At 42.3% G+C, this 22,309-nt stretch overlaps 1 protein-coding gene across 1 annotated transcript in view; it reads left to right on the top strand.

The window, feature by feature from the left end:
* The window catches only part of FAXC (failed axon connections homolog, metaxin like GST domain containing), a 64,130-nt gene that overhangs the window by 4,166 nt on the left and 37,655 nt on the right, over window positions 1–22,309 (top strand). Inside the window, exons 2-4 of the mRNA XM_045544059.1 lie at window positions 1,759–1,894; window positions 9,888–10,084; window positions 19,413–19,636. Coding sequence (XP_045400015.1) covers window positions 1,759–1,894; window positions 9,888–10,084; window positions 19,413–19,636 — 557 coding nt within the window. The remainder of the gene's footprint in view (window positions 1–1,758; window positions 1,895–9,887; window positions 10,085–19,412; window positions 19,637–22,309) is intronic.

Raw genomic sequence — 22,309 nt, 5'->3', positions numbered from 1 at the left:
TCTTAAAGTTTACTTGGCTAATTTATATGAAAATAACAGTTTGTGATGTGAATTATTTGACTGAACAAAATCAGTTAGTTAATTGTCAAATCTATACTTTGTTCTGTCTAGGAACATAGCCCAGGTGGATTCTTGATTTTAATGTCTGACCTTAAACATTTGATCTAAAGGAAATCCTTTGTTTTATAACAAATATTGCCAGAAAGCAGCAAATATTTTTATTCTTTTGACTTGACTGGTATTTTCAAAATGAGTCATTCTGAGCTCTTCAAGTTGAATGGGCCCTTGGATGGTAAACTTCTTCAAGAGAGGTTGTTTTACTAAATGGGGACACTGCAGTTAAGATGCATGTGGTGAAGATACAAACAGCTTGTTCTTGCTTGAATAGAACAAAATAGGTGTGGTATGAGACTGAGAATGATGCCAGGGCAGCAGAGGCTCTGGGAGGGCCAAGAGGAAGAGTAAAGTTTATTTGATGGGGAAATGGCTAGGTAGAGTGAGAGATGGTCCTTGCAAAATGTTGCTAAGGGCTGTGTGGCACGATGAGATTTTGCAGCTAACAGGGATAAGACCATATCTCTTTGGATGAGAATAAATTCCACTATTATTTGATACTTGATAACTCACTAAATATTTATAGATATTACCTTATTTAATCCCCCCAATAATCTATGCAGAATTGGTAGAACTGATACTGTCCTCACTCTTTAGGTGAAGGAGGTGGAGAGGTCTAGGGTAACATGGCCAGCAGGAAGCAGAGCTTGGGCTTGATCTCAGGTGTCCCAACTTGGAATCCAGCATTCGTTTTGCTATGTGGTGGCTATTGAAGAATTGTACCCAGGGAAGTCCTCCTCGCCCAAAAAAGTAGCCAAAGGAAAAGGTGGATGTGTGGCTGAGATGGAAGAAGGGGAAAAGCACGGGTACTAAAATATATGCTGCATGGTCAAAATGGGGATGCTGTGAAGGCAGAAAAGGGGGTGGGAGGGGAGAGAGAAAGAGAGAGAGAGCAAGAACACACATAGGCAAGTGCACTCCCAGAAACCAGGTTCCGAGGCACCTCAGGTGAAAGGCCAGGTGAGGGCACTGACAGTTTGGAAGAGGAACCAGAATATTCAGAGTCTCAGATTCCCTGTGGACTTGGGTCATGGCAGAGCAAATCTGCACTGAGATTCCTGAGTCTTGGGTAGGAATACACTGTTGCATGGTGTAGTCCAATGCCAAGAACATAGGCTCTGCCTACTGGTTCAGTCCAGGTTCTGCCAGTTACTAGCAACGTGATTTTGGGCAAGTTAATCCTCTGTGCCTCAGTTTCCTCATCTATAAAATGTGGATAACAAGAGTATCCACCTCATAAGGGTATTGTGAAGATTAAATATCAATAATACCTGTGAAGCTCTCAGAACAGTGTGTGACACATAGTCAGCACAGAATATCATTTTTATCCATCCAACTTGTCCCTGGTAGGTAAACATAGCCAGCAGGAGAAAAGGTGTAATTGTACCAGAAAATATTCTTCCTGCCCACAGGCTACAGGTAACAGGAGGTTGATACGTAGTTACTTTCCTGGTAAGATCGGTTGGTGAGGTTCTCTTGTGTTGTGACTAAGCTTCTATTCTGTAAGTGCTGTGTGAGGTAAACCCCTGTGACAAGCAGATTTGTTCACTGAGGAGCTACAACCCAGCAGCGTCCTCTCAAGAACTACGGGAACTGAACATATAACTTGTGGATTGTTCTTTATTTCTGTTTTGGTTTTGACAGGAAACAGCAAGAGATTGACTCTAAAGATGCTATAATTTTGCATCAGTTTGCAAGACCTAACAATGGTGTCCCCAGTCTGTCTCCTTTCTGTTTAAAAATGGAAACTTATTTAAGGATGGCTGACTTACCCTATCAGGTACTTGTGTGCAAATATGTTTTATTCTCATGACATCAATTCCAGTTAGAGATGGGGAGTACGTAGTCTCACAGAGCGGATGCCAGAGGGGATGGGGTCTGGAAGTAGCAGTGCCTAGTCTTTAGTGAAATGCAAATACTCAGTTCCAGGGTCTGTGGATTTTTACATCCAATTTAATGATGGATTAAAAGGGTATAAACTTTTGAGGGATTCAGGGCATGATATTTTCCCCTAACATAGAGTATGCTTTGGTTAATAGGACTACTGGGCAGCTAAAGTGAGTGTGCTGTTGCCTGGTACGTTTTTATTTATCGATATATTGTGTCTCTTGTGAATCCTGGGAGCAGAGGGCCTGGCAGGCCACCAGGTAGATATTTGCATATATTGTTGGAGCTTTTCTACAGTGCTCCATGTTCGGTTTGTATGACTTTCAGGGAAACACTTGCTCATTTTTAGCATTAAAGAATGAACAGAGGAATGTATTTAAAGGTATACATTTCTCTCTGAGTAATGCTTGAGTTGTGTCTCACAAATTTGACATGCTGTGTTTTCATTGTCATTCAGTTCTGTGTATTTTTATAAATTTCCCTTAGGTTTTTCTTTTTAACCAAGTTCTAGCCATGTGGAATTATTTTTAAGCTTTGATTTTGTTGTTTTTTAATTTTATAGTCAGAGAAGATAGTCCCTGTAATAGTGATTCCTTGGAATTTACTGAAGCCTTAGCCTAGTGTGCAAGCTAGCTTTTAGAAAGGTTGAAAATAATTACATATTCTCTGTTTGGGTATAGCGCTCTCTGTAGATCTTCTTGCTTACACTCACTTAGCGTATTATTTATTTAGAAGGCCTTCTGCATTTCCACTTATTTTTTTTTTTTTTTTTTGTCTGCCTGTTCTAGCAGTTTCTGAAAGGAGTATGTTAAAATATTCAAATGTATTTGTTGATTTATCTCTTTTTCTTGTCATTCTGTCAGTTCTTTATGTAAGAGTATTTACATATTTGAGGTTATATTGTTAGGTACATATAATATGAAAGATCACATCTGTTGCTTTTTTGCTTCTTTTTCCAGCGCCCAACTTTGTCCCTTATGATTTTTTTAAAAACTTGAATTCTATATTATCGGATATTGAAATGGGTTCTCCAGCCTTCTTTTGGTTCATATTTGCTTCCAATATCTTTTTCCATCCTCTTTCCCTATTTTTCTGTGTATTTGTTTCTCATAGGCAGTGTATTACTTGTATCCAATCTGAGTGCCCTTTAATTGGTAAGTCTAATCAATCTGTGCTTATTGTAATGAGTGTTTAATTAGGACTTATTTTTAATATATTAATTTAATTTTAATTTAATATTTAATATTTTCTCCTGACTGTATATTTTATTTTTTCTCATTTCTTGCTTTTTAATGGATAGACAAAATTTTTTTTCTCATCATTTAAAACAAATTCTATTTTTGTTGTTACGGTGGTTGCTCTGAAGATCCAAATTTGTGTTTATTTATTCTTAATCATTCATTAAATGCATTAAAGTCTGTATTTACTTTGTAATAATACAAATACCTTGGCAGTTTACGTGTACCTTGAGGCTTTCCCTTTCTTCCAGCCTTCATCCCAATTTCATTGCTATTGTCTAACATTTTAATTCTAAAATTTTGGCAATTCTTTCTTTTTTTAGACAACAAACTCAGTAGACGGACTTTATTTCCTTGTCCTACAGGATTTATTTATTTTTTTACTTGACTAATTCCTTGATGAATATTTTTAGAGTGAGACTTCACTGTGGTTTTGCATGCCCGAGAATATCTTTATTATACCCTCACATTTGATAAGTGTATGTTCAAAGTTCTTTTCCTTCAGTGCTTTGAAAATATTACTCCATTGTCTTTTTTACACATTTATGTTGCTGTTGAACAATTTGAGGTTAATCTCATTGTTCTCCTTTCTCTTTTTCTCTAAATTCTTTTAAAATTTGCTTTTAATCTTAATATTCTAAAATTTCAGTATAGTTTGCCTTGGTGTGGGTCTTTGTGTATCCTGTTTGGTCCTTTATAAACTCTTTTTATGTGAGATATTTCATCTTTTTTTAATTCTGGGGAATTAATTATAAATTTTCTTAAAATGTTATTGACCAGCCTGAGCAAGAGCGAGACCCCATCTCTACTAAAAGTAGAAAAATAAGCCAGGCGTGGTGGCACATGCCTGTAGTCCCAGCTACTCGGGAGGCTGAGGCAGGAGGATTGCTTGAGCCCAGGAGCTTGAGGTTGCAGTGAGCTATGATGATGCCACTGCACTCTACCCAGGGAGACAGAGTGAGACTCTGTCTCAGAAAAAAAAAAAAAAAAAAAAAAAAAAAAAAAAATATATATATATATATATATATATATATATATATATATTTCCTTTTCTTTTATGTTTGTTTTCCTTCTCTTCTTCCTTGATCCCTATTGTCTGGATATTGGAACCTCTGCTTTTATTTCCTATATCACTGTACTCTGCCCTTTAATTCTTTTCAGCTTCTTTCCGGGGATGTTCCTCTCTCTGAACTTCCATTGCATCGCTCTGTTTTCTTTTTATTTCTGTTATTTATCTCTTTTGTGCTCTTTATTTCAACCTTTGTGTTTTTCTTCTTAATATTTCTCCTTAGTTTGTATTCTTCCTTTCTTCCTTGGAGGATACTTACGATGCTAAAATTTTTTGGTCTGTTACAGTAATTCTGCTTCATGTCATTTATTGAGTGCATTGCCCTTCTCTTATTGTAGTTGTCTGGTAGTACAACTCCTCAAATGTCTAGTTATTTTGGTTTGAGCGTTTCTTTCATCAGGGATGCCAGCTTCCCTGCCTAGGAATTTGTTCTGGACAACGGCTACAAGTTGTGTGCCTCTGAGGGAGTTGAAAAAAAGGAAGGTGAGCTCCAGGCATCCCCGGACCACAATGGGCCTTTCAGTGTGCTGCCCCTGCTCCATATGGCCTCCCCCTGCTAAGGGTTTAGCTTAGGCTCTTAGAAAGCACTGGCATTAGGAAGAAGTGGTCTTCTACTTTTTTACCTAATTGGCAGAGTTTTTGATCATGAAAACATATTAATACTTTTATTCCCACAAGAATTGATCACTGATAATTACTCTGATTTTGAAAAATGGTCAAGATAAACATGTGCCAAGTACCCAGGGGAGGGAGTGGTCTAGAGGGAAAGGCAGGTGTGTAAACAGTTCTTCTATAAGGGTAGGGGAATATAAACCAGACAGTGGGGGCATGGAGGAAGGGCAGATAATGGTTGCACCCTGGGGAAATAGTTGCCTAACAAGGTGAAATTCAAACTGATTTTTTTTAAAGGATGGATAGGACGTTGAAGAGGATGGAGAAAGGAATTTCTATAAAAAGTGAAGAGTGTTCAAAGTCAGGGAGGTGGAGCAGCTGGAATTCAGGAGACCAGGGGGACTGATAGCCAATGAGGCCAGGCGGGTAGTCAGTGGCTGGATGGTGTGGGTCTAGATTGCTATGTGAAGAGAGTTAGACTATATCTATTAAAACAGTCGGATAATTTTGACCAGCAGAGCTCTTGTATCTCATTTGTACTGGCAACAGTTCCCTCTGATGGCTGTATGAAGGACAGATTGCATCTGAAAATAACAAGAGTCCAGTGTTAGGAAGATATGGGTGGTTTTAAGAGAAATCTGAAACAGAGGCTATGTTATATAGTAAATTTGTATCTTTAGTATACAAATTATAACAATGTATATACAATGTATAACAATGTATAACAAAGACATATTAGCAACTTTTAGAAGTATGTGACATTTCTCCTGGTTAACATCAGGGATAATGTGTAGGGCTGCCATGTATGCTTGTGCAGGTTGCTCATTGTACAACACTGCCTGACCAATGGGTAGGGGTGAAATCTTGATCTAATTCTACTTGCCAAGCTGTGAACCTTGGCATGGACTGTATCCACCCAGAGGAGGTTCCATTTCCTAAATGGCACAAAGGTAATATGACTAACAGCAGCCTCAATAACAGTCCCAATAGTTATTAACCTTTTCCATGCTAGGCCCACTTTCATTCTTTAGAGTAAGCAATGAGATAAAGTATCAAGACACTAAGAGAAGCCAGATGTGGTGGCTCACACTTGTAATCACAGCACTTTGGGAGACTGAAGTTGGAGGATTGCTTGAGTTTGGGAGTCTGAGACCAACCTGGGCAATGTAGCAAGACCCCCATCTCTACAAAAAAATAAAAAAATTAGCTAGGGGTAGTGGTGTATACCTGTAGTCCCAGCTACTTGGGAGGCTGAGGTGGGAGAATCGCTTGAGGTTGCAGTGAGCTATGGTGATGCTGCTGCACTCTAGCCCAAGCAATAGAGCAAGACCCTGTCTCTTGGAAAAAAAAAAAAAAAGACACCAAGAGGCAGAAACCAGTCAAAGTCTACCAAATACAGCGGCAAGCAACATTTAGCTAATTTAGTTAGTACCTGCTCTGCTTTTCAGCCTTTCAGAGAGATGATATTACCTCACAAGTCTGAGAAGCCCAGTGTCCTCAGCACAGTCCAAGCACAGGCCTGTGGGCACAGTAGATGACTGCCTTTAGGGGACACGATGGCCAGTCATAATCCTGGGAATGGTCAGGCATGGTTCAGTACATACCACGTACGATACGCAAGAAGCCTAAGTCCTAGATACATAGAGACTTACTTGTCTTGGAGATTTTTCAACATTCTGTTTTTATCCCTTGTGGTCAGATGTACTATTTGGCTTTGGGGAAAGGCACACACAACTCTAGGTGTGATTTAGGCAAGAACAACTTGAACAGCAGTCATTTTTGCTGATCCCAGTGGTTTCCCACAAGAAACAGTAATTTTTTTATCTCTGCAAATTTTGGAGTTTTAAGCCTAAAAGGAGGATTTGTCCCGGGGGGTCTCCTAGAATGGGGTCCTCACAGAGTTTTCTGTCATAAATACACCTTTGCAAAGAGGTATCCTCTTGTCCAGAGCTTGATCCAATTTGTTCCTTAATTTTAATTTTGTTTCTCTGAGAGGTAAGAGAGTGACTGGATGCCTGTACAGCAGGGCTTGGCAAACTATGGCCTGTGAGCTGAGAAGAAAGTTTACATTTTTAAATAGTTGGAAAAAGGTCAAAAGAAGAGTAATATTTTGTATGATATGAAATTCGAATGTCTGTGTCCTAAACACCTTTTTATCAGAACAAGCCGTGCTCATCCATGCATGTGTTGTCTGAGGGTGCTCTCGTGCCTCAACTGCAAAGCTGAACCATTGCAGCAGAGCTGTGTGGCTTGCCTGGAGTATGTGCTGTCGGGCCTTTTGTAGAACAAGATTGCTGACCTCTGCTCTAGGGAAACAGTTTAAAGATATACAGGACTGATGTATTTAGCATTTTCTCTAATGCTGTCTTCTTTTTTTTTTTTTTTTTAGAAAAGCTTTATTGGGATATAATTGACATACAATGAAGTGCTCATATTTAAAGTATATAATTTGATAAATTTTGACATATGTAAATACTCATGAAGCCATCCCATCAGTGTGTCCATTCACCTCCAAAATTTCCTTGTGCCCCTTTGTAATCCCTTCGTCTTGCCCCTTCCTGTCCCACATTGTTTCCAACAGCTACTCACTGGCTTTCTGTCTAGATTAGTTTGCATTTTCTAGAGTTGTGTATACATGGAGTCTTACAGGATGAACTCCTTTTTTACCTGGCTAATTTCACTAAGCAAAAGTATTTTGAGATTCACCCGTGTTGTCGTGTGTATCAATAGTGCCTTCTACTTTTATTTTTTTACTGAGTAGTATTCTGTTGTAAGGATATATCAGATTTGTTTATTCGTTTACCTCTTGATGGGCATTTGGGATTTTTTATGTTTGTGATAATTGCATATAAATCTTCTATGAACATTTATGTACAAGTCTTTGCATGGGTATATGCTGTCTTTTCTATCGAGTAAATACTTAGGAGTAAAATGGCTTGATTATAAGACAGATGTATATTTAACTTTTTAAGAAACTGTCAAACAGTTTTGAAGTGGTTGTACCATTTAACATTTTTACTGGAAGTGTTTGAGAGTACTAGTTCCTCCACGGGAGCCAACACTTCCTAATATCCAACAGCGTTTGGACTATCTACTTGTATGAAGTACGAGCAAGAGTTTGTAATAATTTGATTAATTTAGGCTGTGTTGACCACACAAGATTGATGCGGTTTTTTTTTCTCCCCAAGACAGAGTGTCCCTCTATCGCCCAGCTAGAATTCAATGGCATCATCATAGTTCACTACAACCTCAAACTCCTGGTCTGAAGCGATCCGCCTGTCTCAGCCTCCTGAGTAGCTAGGACTACAGGCATGTGCCATCATACCCAGCTAATTTTTTCTGCTTTTTATACAGACTGGGTCTCGCTCTTGCTCAGGCTGATCTTGAACTCCTTGACCCCAAGCAGTCCTCCTGCCTTGGCCTCCTGGAGTTCTAGGTTTACAGGCGTGAGCCACTGGCCCAGTCTTAACAATCAACTTTGGGGTCTAGGCTGGGTGTGGTGTCTCATACCTGTAATCTCAGCACTTTGGGAGGCTGAAGTGGCAGTGCAGCTTGAGGCCAGGAGTTCAAGACCAGCCTGAAGAACATAGGAAGACCCTGTCTCTACAAAAAATAGAAAAATTAGCCAGATGTGGTGATGCATGCCTAAAGTCCAACAACTCAGGAGGATTGCTTGAGCCTACGAGTTTGAGGTTGCAGTGAGCTATGATGATACCACTGCACTCAGCCTGGGCAACAGAGTGAAACTCTCTCAAAAAACAAAATAAAACAAAAAAAACCTTGTGGGTCTAACTTTAGATTTACCAGGAAAAGTGATTGAGTGTATGGAATTATTACCACAGAATCCCCTTCTTTTATACAGTAGGAAGCAAATGTCACTCTGTAGCTTTACGTGTGCATAAAGTGTGTGACCCTTCCACCCCTACCCCATTTTAGGATCAAGGTCCTCTGAGACACTGTGAGCTTCTAGCATGTGTGGACATCAAAGAGGAGCTTGTCAAAAGCACAGATTTCTGGGCAGTATCCCCAGAATTCTAGTCCAGAGGTCTAGTCTGGGACCCTAGAACCTACTTTGTTTTTTGGAGGCAGACTCTTGCTCTGTCGCCTGGGCTAGAGTGCAGTGGTGTCATCATGGCTCACTGCAATCTCAAACTCCTGGGCTCAAGCGATTCTCCTGCCTCAGCCTCCTGAGTAGCTGGGACTACAGGCACATACCACCATGCCTGGCTGATTCTTCTATTTTTTGTAGAGATGGGGTCTTACTATGTTGCTCAGGCTGGTTGGTTTTGAACTCCTGGCCTCAAGCTTGAACTCCCAGCCTCAAGCTATCCTCCCTGTTCAGCCTCCCAAAGTGCTAGGATTGCAGGCGTGAGCCACTGCACCCATCCTTAGGAACCTACGTTTTTAAGAGGCACTGTAGTTGAGTCTGATGTATGTACTTTGTTACACCTAAGTGTTATAATTTGGGGACTACTTGTTTGCAGCGTGGTGGTATTTATACGTCATTCAAGCGTAAGATGCCGGATTTCAAGTGAGATCTTTGGTCAGTAGCCTAGTCAAATACAAACCTCCTCATGGTTTATTTTCACTTTTTGCATTTTTGGATTGTTCATACATTATAGCTAGATTGACTATTAGCAGCCTCATTTCAACCACGTCAAAACCCCACCTGCCACCCTCATACTGCGCTCTGCCCCCAGGTCTTTTTATTTATTTTTTTTATTTCCCACAAAAAGTCAGAGTCCATGATAGAATCGATGGGAGAGTGAAGTGATATCTTTATGGGAGGTTAAAATGTTTTTTTTCTAAAGTAACCATTTATTGTCTTGAGTTTATATGCTGAGTGCATTCACTTAAATAGTACAATCGTTATCAAACATAAGGTGGGAATGTTTGTTTCTGTTAATCCTATAGTGAAATTTAAATACAGTATTGCTTTTCTCTTTCTGAAAATGTACTCTGCTTAGAACTATTTTGGTGGAAAACTCTCTGCTCAAGGGAAAATGCCTTGGATTGAATATAACCATGAAAAAGTTTCTGGCACAGAATTCATAATTGACTTTCTGGAAGAGAAACTTGGAGTGAATTTAAACAAACATCTTGGCCCTCATGAAAGAGCCATCTCCAGAGCGGTGACGAAGATGGTGGAGGAGCACTTCTACTGGTGAGTCCCCTCTGGTTGTCCCCATCCTTTCCAAGTAAGCCCCGAGTCCTGTTCCACCTTTCAGGAACTCCTCCCACCTTTGCAAAAGTTTTCTACATAAACGGTTTGGGATGAGAAGTCTGACTGACGTGGGGGAGTCACAGTTATGACTGTTAAGTTTCTGAATCTCTAGACCAGGAGTCGACAAACAGTTTCTGTAGGGGCTAGCTCCTCAGGTTTTGCTGGTCCTAAGTCTCTGCTGCAATTGGTCAGCTCTGCCATTTTACTGCAAAAGCAGCCAGAGACGATATGTCAGTGAGTAAGCATGATTGAGTTCCAGTGAAACCTTATTATGGACACTGAAACTTGAATTTCATTTAGTACATCATCTTCTTTTGATTTTTAAAAATCATTTAAGAATGTTAAAACTTCTTAGCCTGTGGGCTGTAGTTTGCTGACCCTTGATCTAGACTAGAACTCACGGAGGTGAGGGAGATATTTCACCGGATTGGGCTCAGGACTCTTCACCAATACTGTACAAACTGTGGAATTAAAGTAATAGTATGACAGATACCCAGAGGAGGGAATGGAAGAATAAGTCAAGATACAATTCCTAGGTGAAATAAATTATACAACCTTTGTAAGATTACTGTCAGTTTTCCTCAGATAACAAGTGCTTCTCTCTGTTCCAGAAGTAAAGCATACTCCTCCTTTCTGGAGTTTCTTTGCCCTAATTGCTTAACTCCTACTTTGTATTCCCCAAGTTTGAAGCATTGCACAAGTCGTGTTAGTTTGTATGTCGCACCTCTTCGGCTCACTGTGGCCTTGAGCTGGCTGTGACATCATGTGAGTTAGGCAGATACGGTTCTTCTTGCTGTGCAGATTCTCTTGTCATCTGAGTTTTTTTCTTTTTTTCATCCATTTTCTGGAGTTTCTGCACCTTTCTCTATACCCCAATAGATAAGAGAAAGTTTCTTCCTGATTTCTGCAAACTTTGTCTTCTTCTGAAGGTTGAATTAAGAATTGTTAAGCCCACTTTTTTGGCATTAATTGTTACTCCAGGGTCAGATGCTGGCCCAGTAGCTTTTACTAAACTTTCCCGGCTGAGAGATACACTCAGTGTGGGGTTGATTGTAGAAGGTTCTTCCTTGTCATCTCCCTATTTAATCCATTCTGCTCTCTTTCTAAGAGGAAAACTTGCTGTTTTCTATCTGTCAGATTTTAAGTAACCCTCTATTTTTCTCTTCCTCTTTCTACTTTTGGTTCTTGCTGAGTTTATTCCAGGGCCGACCTGAGCACCCCCTCCACTGCCCTCACCACAGAGGTGAGGGAGCCGGGAACTAGGTAGAGGATGTGGTCAGGGGTACGTATCAGTGTGGGAGTGATCACACTCAGTGTTCCCAGAATGAACCTCAGTGTTCCTTTCTAATACTGGCGGAGAACTGCTGGGCTCCCTCTTAAAGAGTGCAGGAGTCGAAGTGGGGGCCAAAATGCATGACGGTGTATGACGTGCATAGCTTCTGGGAAAAGCTTAGCTTAGCTTAGCGTCTGGGAAAAGCCTTGTGGGACAGAGCCCCTTTCGCTTGCTTGCTGGACTCCAGTCCCAGCTTTACAGTGACAGGGGGAAATGGAGAACCCACACAGGGCCACCCTGACCCTCGTGCCTGCCCTAGGTGCTGCCCTCCAAAGCACTATCTCGTTTGGTTGGTGGGTCCATTGATGCAGAGACCGATGGCTTTGCCAGCTGCCTTTGGCTACACGTCTTTGCTTCTGTAGTGGTTCAGAAAATACATATTCCCGTTAGAGAGTTTTTGGCCCAGCAAAATTCCCAACTGCTTTTTGTTCTGGGTGTGCGTGCGTGCGTGCGTGTCATTTTATATAACTTTAGTCCCTGGTAAAAAGTTCATCTTCTGCGCTCGCCTCCTGGGGTCTCCCTTTACCAGCCCGAGCTAATATTTGATGGGGGTTGGGGGTGGTGGGAGAGTTGGGAGGTGGTACCCTCATAGGGGAGAATCTTAGTTTTATCGAGTACAAACCTTCTAGTGCTTGGGGATTTGTTTGGGTCATATGTAGACTCTTCTAAGGACAATTTTGTTTCTCTAATTCACTTTTCAGTTAGAAAAATTTGGGGAGGGTTAGCTATTATTTCTGACTTGTGTGTACTCAAGGGTTAATTCAAGGAAAAAGTAGTGAAAGGTGGGTGGAAAGATCTTGATTGAGATGCAAATATCCAGTTAACTTTCAAAAGAACTGGCTTCCTGATTCCTCCCATTTCTTTTAGTCCCTAGTAGCAGTGGAAGGAAAAACAAATCTTTCTCTGTTTCTTAGGGTTCCCAAGCCTTTAGTCATCTCCCTCTGGGGAGACCCTGAAGAGACTTTCCCGAGAGCTCTGAATCCCAATGGAGGAAAGACCCTCCTCTCCCCATGGGAGGAAAATGCCTGAGAATCTCAGATACTCGTCTGCTCCCTCCCCCTTCTGCTTCCAGAGGCCACACACACAACGTGCACCTGCAGAAGCCAGGCCAGCGCAGGGGTCTGACCACATGTAGGAATGTGTGCACTTTCCATGAGATCATGATAAATTCTAACAATCAGTGAACCCCTAGGTTGTCCCTGTACTTACACAGGTGATGAGAAAACTCATTCAACTCAGTAAACCCACCGCGTTTGACTCAATTGATGATTCAATTATGTGGAGTTTTCAGATGTGTTTATTTTGGCCTGAAACCTTAAAAATACTCCAGTTATGATTCTATGAAAAGCAAAGGCAATAGAAAGCTGTCATTATTATGTAACATCACATAATTCTGAAGCTCTGTTTTAGGTCTATTCAAATAGGCACACTCAGCTATAAAGTGGTTTTTCTTTAACCTGAAATCTATACAATTATGTCCTACTTGCATTATAAAGCTATTATTGAAGACGATGAAGAAGACAGGGTTTTTTTTAAATCCCCTTTGTTCTACTGGATTCTAACTTAATGCAATGCAGGGAAGCTGGTATAAAGGGAAGAGTGACAGACGGGGGTCAAATTCCTGGAATGAAATTGATTTTTGATAACAGACACTAGCTTCTCCAGTGTGACATGCTGCCCCCTTGTGGACATCAGTGAGTATCTTCGGAGTCTTTCAACCCCACGGGGAAGTGTACTGAGCATCCTTGTCAGACATTTTCACCCATAAAAATATATGCATTAGAACAGTGAATTCAAATTCGCTTCTAGGTTGGCCATGATTTTAAAATTTTGATCATGGCTTTTGGTGCAGTTCAGGAAAAGGGGGAGATGGGATGCTTTCATAAAATGACTTACCCAGGGATATCTTTTCTAAAAGCCAGGAGACTCTCTGGGATAACGCCTTGATTGATATGTTCTCCTTTCCTTTCTTTTCTCCTTACTCCAGTTTTAGATGTGGTGAGGACTCCTGTTTGGAGGGGCTGATCTAATGCTTTTGAAACTTAGTGAAATTACAGAAGCATGTCATGTGCTTCTGCACCCATAAGCAAACATTCAGAGTGCAAGCAAAAGACAGCAAGGATGTAATGATGCAGAGAAAGGCATTCTCATGATTTGGAAGGACATACACTGATACTCAGCATTAAACAGTAGTTTGCCATGGTTTGCAGTTTCTCACTTATAAATATTCATTTCTACTGTGGGCCAGGCATGATGTTAGGTTGTAATGAGAGATATCTTCATTAAAACATCAGGAGTAAGCTTTTCTTTGCCTGTTTCCTTGATCTCTTTTAAAAATGTTTAAACAAGTTTTGTTCTTCTGTTCTGACTAAGAAAGTCTTTAAAAAAGAAAAACCTCTTTGACCCTAGTTTTGCAAGAGATATTAGAGACCTTTGTTGTCATAAGGAAAATGAGTATTTCAACTTCCTGAAATAGAGTCTCAAAATGATAAATTTAATTGCTTAGCCTTGTCTCTTTTCCAAATTGGCCCTCCCCATCCTTGCCAGTTAATAATTCATGATTCCTTGTTCAGTGGGCCTTTTCCCAGTGGAGAGTGGATAGCCACAGAGCCCAGAAAGGAAGAGTGGCAGCCCCTTCTTCATCCTCCATAGGCGGCACTTCTCTTTTTCCATTTTTTGATTTAAGTATGTGTCATCCCTTAGAAACAGCACTTAGCAGTAGCTGGGTCAAAAGCAAAGCCTTTTTTCATTCAATCAATAGTCCATTCTTTTTTTAATTCTTTTTTGTTTTTTTTAAAGACAGGATCTCACTCTATTGCTCAGGCTGGAGTGCAGTGGTGTCATCATAGCTCACTGCAACCTCCAACTACTGGGCTCAAGCAATCCTCCTGCCTCAGTTTCCTGAATAGCTGAGACTACAGGCATGCACTACCCTGCTTGTCTAACTTTTTTTTTTTTTTTTTTTGCAGAGATAGAGTCTCCCTATGTAGCTCAGGCTGGTCTGGAACTCCTGGCCTCAAGTGATCCTCCCACCTCAGCCTCCTGAAGTGCTAGGATTACAGGCATGAGCCACAGTGCCTGGCTAATTCATTCTTTCAACAAACTTAATGAATGACTATTAGTGACCAGGCATTTTGCCCCTGTGCTCAAGTGGCTTACGGGCTGGAGGGAGACACCAAGACTTCATAACACTCAGTGCTGGGGAAGAGTCTGAAGCACTGAGGAAAGGCAGCCAGCAACTGCTGGAGAGATAAGGGGAAGGTTTTGCAGAGGAGGTTCTGTCACAAGGGAATCAAAGGACAATGGGAGTGGCGGGTGAAGGGGCTGGTGTTAAGGGAAGGTAGGATGTCCAGGCAGAAGGAGCAGCATCTGGAAAAGTTTAGAGCCAAGAAGGAGGCCTTTGGGGAGTGTGTTAGCCTATTTGGGCTACCATTGCAGAATAGCATAGACTGGGTGGCTCATAAAGAACAGAAGTTTATTTCTCATAGTTCTAGAGGCTGGGAAGTCCAAGATCAAGGCACCAACAGATTTGGTGTCTGGTGAGGGCCCACTTTCTGGTAGATAGATGGCCATCTTTTCACTGTAACCTCACAGAGTAGAAGGGGCAAGGCAGCTCTCTGGAGCCTCTTTTATAAGGGTACTAATCCCATTCAGAGGGCTCTGCCCTTCAGATCTACTTACTTCCCAAAGGCCCTACCTTCAAATACAATCACACTGGGAATTAGATTTCAACATATGAATTTGGGGGAGGTGGTGGTGGGGAGACATAAACATTCTATCTATAGCAGGGAGGTACATGTACTTCCATATGGCTGGTGCATAGGGTGCGTGGGAGTCAGTGCAGGGAGATGGGGCCAGAGAAGGGCTGGACCATAGAGGGGTTAGACCATGGGGAGAGGGGCTGGTGTACATGCCGAGGCGCTGTGGGGAGCTAATGAATGACTGAGAAGCAGTGTGATGTGATTAGATTTGTGTTTAGGAAGCTCTCTGTGGCACCTTGGGACAATGGGTTTTCTGAAGGGCCTTGAGGGGATGTCAGGAGACCTGCCAGGTGGCCACTGTCCTCCGGGTTGAGAAATGGTGAAGGGCGGGACTGCAGTGTGCATGGAGTTGGAGAAAAGGGCAAATGTGCAGGTTGCCTGGCTGTCAGGAGTGAGGGAGAGGGGCAGTGAAGGGAATCTCCTGGGATTCTGGCTTAGAGGAGGAGAAGCAGGTTTGACGGGAGCAGAGATGGTGAGTGGAAATGTTGGTTTGCAGTTCCTGAGGACCATCCACATGGGATCCACGGATCTTAAGGGTAGATGTCTGGCCTGGCTGTGGATTTGGGAGTCATCAGTTTGAAATCATGAATATGAACTAGATCACCCCACAAGTGTGGAGTAAGGAGCTAGGAGGAATGAAGGTAGAAATCTTGGGAACTTGTAAGGGGGTGAGAGGAAAAGCAGTGGAGGCGTAAGTTAAGGGGGAGTCCCAGGAAAGAGGCTAATGGAGTCACATGCTGCAGAGAGTTCAAGAAATACAATTATTTGGATATTGCAACAAGGAGGTGACAGATGTCTTGGACCAGAGTGATTTTGATGGAGTGGTGGGGTGGAAGCCTCCACCGTGTGGATAGAATTTTCAGGAATCTTGATTGTGAGAGGAGATGGATTCTTGGTTGCAATAACATGGAAGCACGTACAATATGATGTCTTCCATCTGCAGTAATGATTTAGGAATCTGTGAAGCAACTATTCTCTTTGATATTTAAGTTTATATACATTTCACTGGGCTTGACCCTTCAAGAGCCTGCCTGGCCCAGATCTTCTTCTCTTCCCTGACACTGATCTGCAATATTGGACACAGGGAATGAAAGAGAGGAAGAGAAATCAAGACCAGGGCAGGAGGGAAAAGAGAGGAAGACCAGTTTCTGAGGTTACTTCCAGCTGAAAAATTCTGAATCAACCCAGTATTCCTCCTTCTGTGCCCTGCATTCAACCTGCTACTGCTGGTGGAGAACCATTGCATTGATGGGATTTCCTCCCTACTGGGCTGTGTGGCCCAGAACAGCTGCCTTTCTCATCCCTTCCTGCTATTAAAACTCTCTACCCATTGTTATCTCCTCTCCTCCTGCACACGGCCTCATTTCCCACTCTGCAGAGGAAATTGACATCATCAGGTGGGAAGTCTGAACCTCTTCATAGCCTCTCACCCCTTGCGACACCCTCTTTCTCTCCATCTCAGAGAAAGAGATGTCCCTACTTCCCTCCAAGCTGGCCCTTCTAGCCTGGCCTTCTCCTCTTCTACCTTGACTTTGAACTGTGGTTTCCTCAACACTACTCCTTACCCTAGAAACTTCCCTAAGTTACCTCATCTCCTCTTATAGCTTTGAAACTGCCACCAACATGCCCCTCCCCACCAGTTCTCTATCTTGAGTCTAAACCTATCTCCTGAGTTCTCAACCTTCTAGACATCTCCACTTGAGGATTCCATGGGACCTTCAAATGCAACAGGTTAACTCAGCTTTCACTGCCCACGTCTTTTCCACCTTGTGTAATCCAGTACTGGCTAGTGGTATTATCTGCTGAAACCATCAGTCTAGGAGAAAATACTTAATTTCTCCTTATGCATAATCCTTTACACCCATTGGTCAATAGACTCTTTTTCTTCTATCTTGATATTTCTCCAACTCATTCCCTATTCAGCCTCCCCTCTGCTGTTACCTTAGTCAGTGTATCATTCTTGCCTGGTTTTGCTGTAGTCTTATAACCATCGGTCTTGCTACCAGCAGTTTCTCCACCTTCCAGCCCTTCCTTCAGATGGCCACAAATGTGATTATGTTTCTTTTCTGCTTAAAACCTTCCAGTGGTTAACCTTTGTTTTTGGAATAAAGTTCAACTCAGTCTGCATCAGGCCTGTCCTGCTCTGGGCCTTATCCCTGCTTCCAGCCTCACGTCTTCCAGCTTCCTTGTAGTCATCCTATACGCTCCCTACCCTTGCTGGGGTTCTTACAGTTCACCAAGCAGCCACCGTGCTTTACGCACACACCTTCACCCTCTGGGAGCTCTGCCTGTCCTTCAAGATCAGTTCTGTTTATGATAAAACCTGTATAATTTGTCTACAAAGAATTTTTTTTCTTCATGTTAACCTGTCCGCTTAGAGCTACACATGTTTCATTTTTATGCTATCTTTGCTTCGTTGATGCTGGTATTACTTGGTCATGCTCAGTTTAGGATAATTTAGTTTTATCCTCAGACCACAGACTTCCAAAATAATCAAAGGTTGTATAACCCTTCATTTGTGAATTTAGATCTAGTACAATTAGAATCAAAGTCTTGAATTATTCTAATGGAATGTGAAATTTGCCACCTTAATTACCGCAAGTGTAAAAGGAAGGGCAAATAGAAAAGCATTTAGTTTCCATATTTATACAGAATTTGCTAAAATAAGTGTGAGATATTTTATATCAGAAGATCCATTGAGTGCTCTGACTGTGTACATTAATTAGTCACCATTTTGATATACTTTTTCCTATTTTCAGAAATACCCATTTCTCGACTCCTCAATACTTTATTATGAGAGACCTACAAAAAAGACTACACAAAGCTTTCTAACAAGATTTTTAGGCATTATTTTAAAAAGGTAATAAAGAAGAGTTATGGTACAAAGAGTATGTTGAGATTGGTTGTAGGACTTTTCAGTTAAAAATCAGAAATGCTTCAGAAATTTTAGAGAAATCTGTTTTTTATTTTCTTTTTTCATTTTTTAAAGAGGAGAGGACCCTAAAAGAATATAACTATTTACAATGATCAAAAATTCCTGGGCCTTTGTTTTTTACCGTTGTGTTTTTTCTTGGGGTGGAAAATAGAGTGTCATCATAGCTACAATTTACTATCACCCCTTGTGTTCCCTCTGAAAATATTTTTCACTCCTCTGATTTTTTTGAAGAGGCCGTTTCTGCCCTCTCAACCAGCAGTAGGAGTCGAGATGACTGCCAATAAATCTTTTATTGCTCATTGTGCGGAAAAATGAAAATGCCTTATGCCTGTCCTCCCACGGCTCCATTCTCCCCAGCCTTCAGCAGGAAACCCTTTTAATCTCTGTCTATCAACACTGTTAGCCATGGAAACATTCTTGCAGTCACACAAAATCAGCAAAGGCCTGGGTCTGGCGGCCGGCAGGCCGTATGAGCAGTGACTGGCCGCTGAGCTATCCTTACATGTTGCCCTGAGTCTAGGGACACCTGGATGGGCCAGTTTGCCACAAGCACCACCCAGGTGGGAAAAAGGATTCAACCAAGTTGCACTGGCATTTGTATTCACTTTAGCGTCCTTGAGAACAAACTGATGTAAAGAGTTGATTTTCTGGAGAGCGAATCATTTGCGTAATATTTATAATGTATAATAAAGACGAACAGGGGTACCTGCTCCCTAATATTCTATCAAAAAGGCAAAAATATTTCTTATTTTTTAAAAAAACTTCTTATATCATGAAACATAAAGTGCATACAGAGTGTACAAGGCAGAAATGTGCAGTGTAGCCAATGAGCACAGAGCACATACCTGTGGAATGGTCAGTTTGCCCAGGAAGGGGGTCATGCCAGCACCCCAGTTGCTGCCACCTCCTGCCCTGTGCCCCCAAAGCTGCTCCCTCTCCTGACCCAAAGACTACTGAAGCGAGAGAAAGCGGAAGCATGGCACTGGGAGGGGGCCTGGGGCTGGGGACCAGGAGAGCTCTGGTGGCATCGTTATCTGGATTTTTTACCATTTCTCTCACAGGCCCTTAAGTCTAGGCATCAGCTAGAGCCCGTTGTGATATCTGCCATGCAGATTACTCTTTGTAAAAGCTGCGATAATTCAGTTTCTCCAGAGTGTACTAAATTCTGAACAACTCATTAGGTCTGTGGAGCTGGTATGTACCTGATGCACAGTATAACTTGTTTCCACACAATTCTAGGACGTTAGCTTATTGCCAGTGGGTGGACAATCTCAATGAGACCCGGAAGATGCTCTCCCTTAGTGGTGGTGGTCCCTTCAGTAACCTGCTGAGGTGGGTCGTGTGCCACATAACGAAAGGAATTGTGAAACGCGAGATGCATGGCCACGGCATTGGCCGCTTCTCCGAAGAAGAGATTTACATGCTGATGGAGAAGGACATGCGGTCTTTAGCAGGGCTTTTGGGTAACGTACCACACCTTCTACTCTCTGTTATTATATCCTTACCTCTTGCATGACGAGTAAAGCACTGTTGGTTTACTAATTTAAAGTTTTATTTTGGTTGGTTTCTTTGCTTCCACGTGTAGGTTGCAGTCCCAACATTTAACCAAGTCCCCTAATTTTCAGGAGCATGTGTCTTTCTACTTAATTAGTGGTGCGTGATTGTTTTTAATGTGGCGAGCCCCGTGTGAAGAGAGTACGAAACATGCTTGGATATCACTACCTGGCTGTAAGTGATGCTGATGTTTCTGAATGTGCTGTGAGAAAGGACAGTTTTGCACAAGGTCAGGGTTAAAAGTCTGCTTGTGAACACGTCTGCTCGAAGTTTTGACAGTGTACCCATCGACATCAAGCTGAGTTGGAGAAATGTGCCAACAGAGCTGGTTTTTACCCTTTCAGTGTGTATATGTGACATTTGTCATTTTATCACCCCTTTTATTTTTGTTTGGATTCTTAGTCCTCTTCTTATGGGCACATTTTAACTCTTCTGCTTTTGTGTTTGTCACTCACAACTGTATAAGTCTGTTTGGGAAACCCCTCAAGGAAAAGCATGGAGCAGTGGTGCCCGTGGCTGGGGGGGAGGGCTGAGAGGACAACGTGTACTCTTGCTCCCTGGCCGGCTGCAGGTGGCCTGGACTGCTGTGGTTCTGCTCTGGGCAGAGCTTGATTCTTAGCTACGACAATTCATAAACAGATCATTTGAATTCAGGACCTTCTGTGTGTGAAATAATGGCTTCTCCTGAGGAACCCCTAATGTACAGGGAGCCAAGTCCTTCGTGTGACTAGGTCATCTGACCTAGTCCTTTGGGGCTGCTGATTTTGTCTACAGAAGGTAGGTTTTCACTGGCCTCCCTCAACAGTAGTAATTTCCAGATTCACCCTCCTCCCCATTATGGAGCACAGTAGGTATCTCACCTCCTCTAGGAAGTGGGGTTTGGAGTTTGTTTTGTTGAAATCCACCTGGTGCCCTAGGAACTGGAGGCCATGCTGGCTGTAACCCGACCCTTGCCGAGTGACCCACTCTGGCTCCTTCCTGTTCCACACTCCAGACAGTTGCTAGACCTGGAGTCCTCCCTTGGACCCCAGCCTGCAGAGGGCAGATCCCAGCATGACATCCAGCTCTCTGCTAGCTTTGTTTTGGGGGTTGTGTTCTATTGGGGGTCTGCTGCTGGCTGGACTCCTTCAGAAGTCCTGTCTGGCTTGGAGAGTTGACACTGTCTAGACCTTATGTTGTCTTGTTCCACCGGGACCAAGTGGACCTGCTTGAGGTGGATATGAGTGGAATTAGCCTCAAGTTTGGCTCATTCCTTTGGAAACTTAATACTGTACTCTTGGCTTCAGAAACCAGGCCCACAGCTTAACGATAGCTATGTCTGTTCCCAGCTCCTCCCCTTTCTCTCCAGCTCATGCTGTTGGGAGCCCCAGTGAGCAAGGGGTTGAATCCCCAGAGTTATGACAGAGATCATGCCAGTGAGTGCTACTCATCTTTAACCACTGAACACTGTTTTCCTAACCAGGAGGGGTGATCCCATCTTTCTGGAGCATTTCTGGGTGGCAGAACTGGAGAGCAGGGTGATAGCAATAACAATGATAACCCACAGTGTTTCTCTAGCACTTAATGATTTAGACAATGCGTTCTGTCCAATGTTTGGGAGATAGGAGGGAAATGAATCACTGATAGCTAAGCTGGATACCTGGCAAGTTTCAAAACAGTAGCAAGAGTCAGATTGATTGTCTGTAATGAGAAGCTGAGTGGGCTAGTTGAAAAGGTGGAGTTAGCTGGAGTTATATTCTGTGTGCAGGGCCAGGGAGCCGTCTAGTTGTGAACTCTCTGATAGGAGAAGAAGCATTTTTTCTGCATTTGGGGAGGGAGAGGCTCTTTGGTTGAACTTCATAGTTTTTCTTACTAAATGAGGCAAAAAGCATCCACCGTCCTCTACCTCCCTGCCATACCCAGGGATATGGTTCATTTTCAATGTCCAGATGCCTAAAAAACCAAACATCCAAAATTACTTTTTGTTGACATAGTTCAAGATTTGGAGAGATTGTCCATGGATGTATTTGAATCATCAGGACAAGCGAGTCATCTGCGTTCTGGCTGGTGTTCTGAGGTCCCCCTTGGGGAAGGGGTGTGTGTTTAAGGCAGAGGACTGTGCAGAGTGGGTGCCTGATGTTCACCGCTTGCCAGAAATGCATGCATTGTCTGTTTCCAAACCCCTCCCCAAAGGCATGAGAGTCAATCAAGAGCTTGGAAGACATGAAAATCAAGAACAAAAAGGTTAGGTTTATCGGAGGCAGCATGGCTGGAGGCAGGAAGCCTGTGGCCGGCATGTGGGCGTGGGGTCATGGAGCTGATCCCCTGGGTTCATATCCTGGGCTTCGCCACTTACCAGCTCTGTGATTTCACACAGATAACTTGTTATTTCAGCTGTAAAATGGGAGTCAGAGTAATACATGCATCATAGAGTGTGAGGATGAAATGAGATCCTTTATGTAAAGTACTTACTACAGAGTCCAGAGCGTAAGAAGTGCTAAATAAAGATTAGCTATTATCGTCATTGCTGTCACAGATTTTGTATGTAACACTTCATTAGAAACATTGTTTTCTGAGAAAACAAAAACCTTTTTTCTGCATTT

Source organism: Lemur catta, chromosome 2 (genome assembly GCF_020740605.2).
Source record: "Lemur catta isolate mLemCat1 chromosome 2, mLemCat1.pri, whole genome shotgun sequence".
Taxonomy (NCBI): Eukaryota; Metazoa; Chordata; class Mammalia; order Primates; family Lemuridae; genus Lemur; species Lemur catta.
This window is presented reverse-complemented; position numbering and strand designations above follow the sequence as displayed.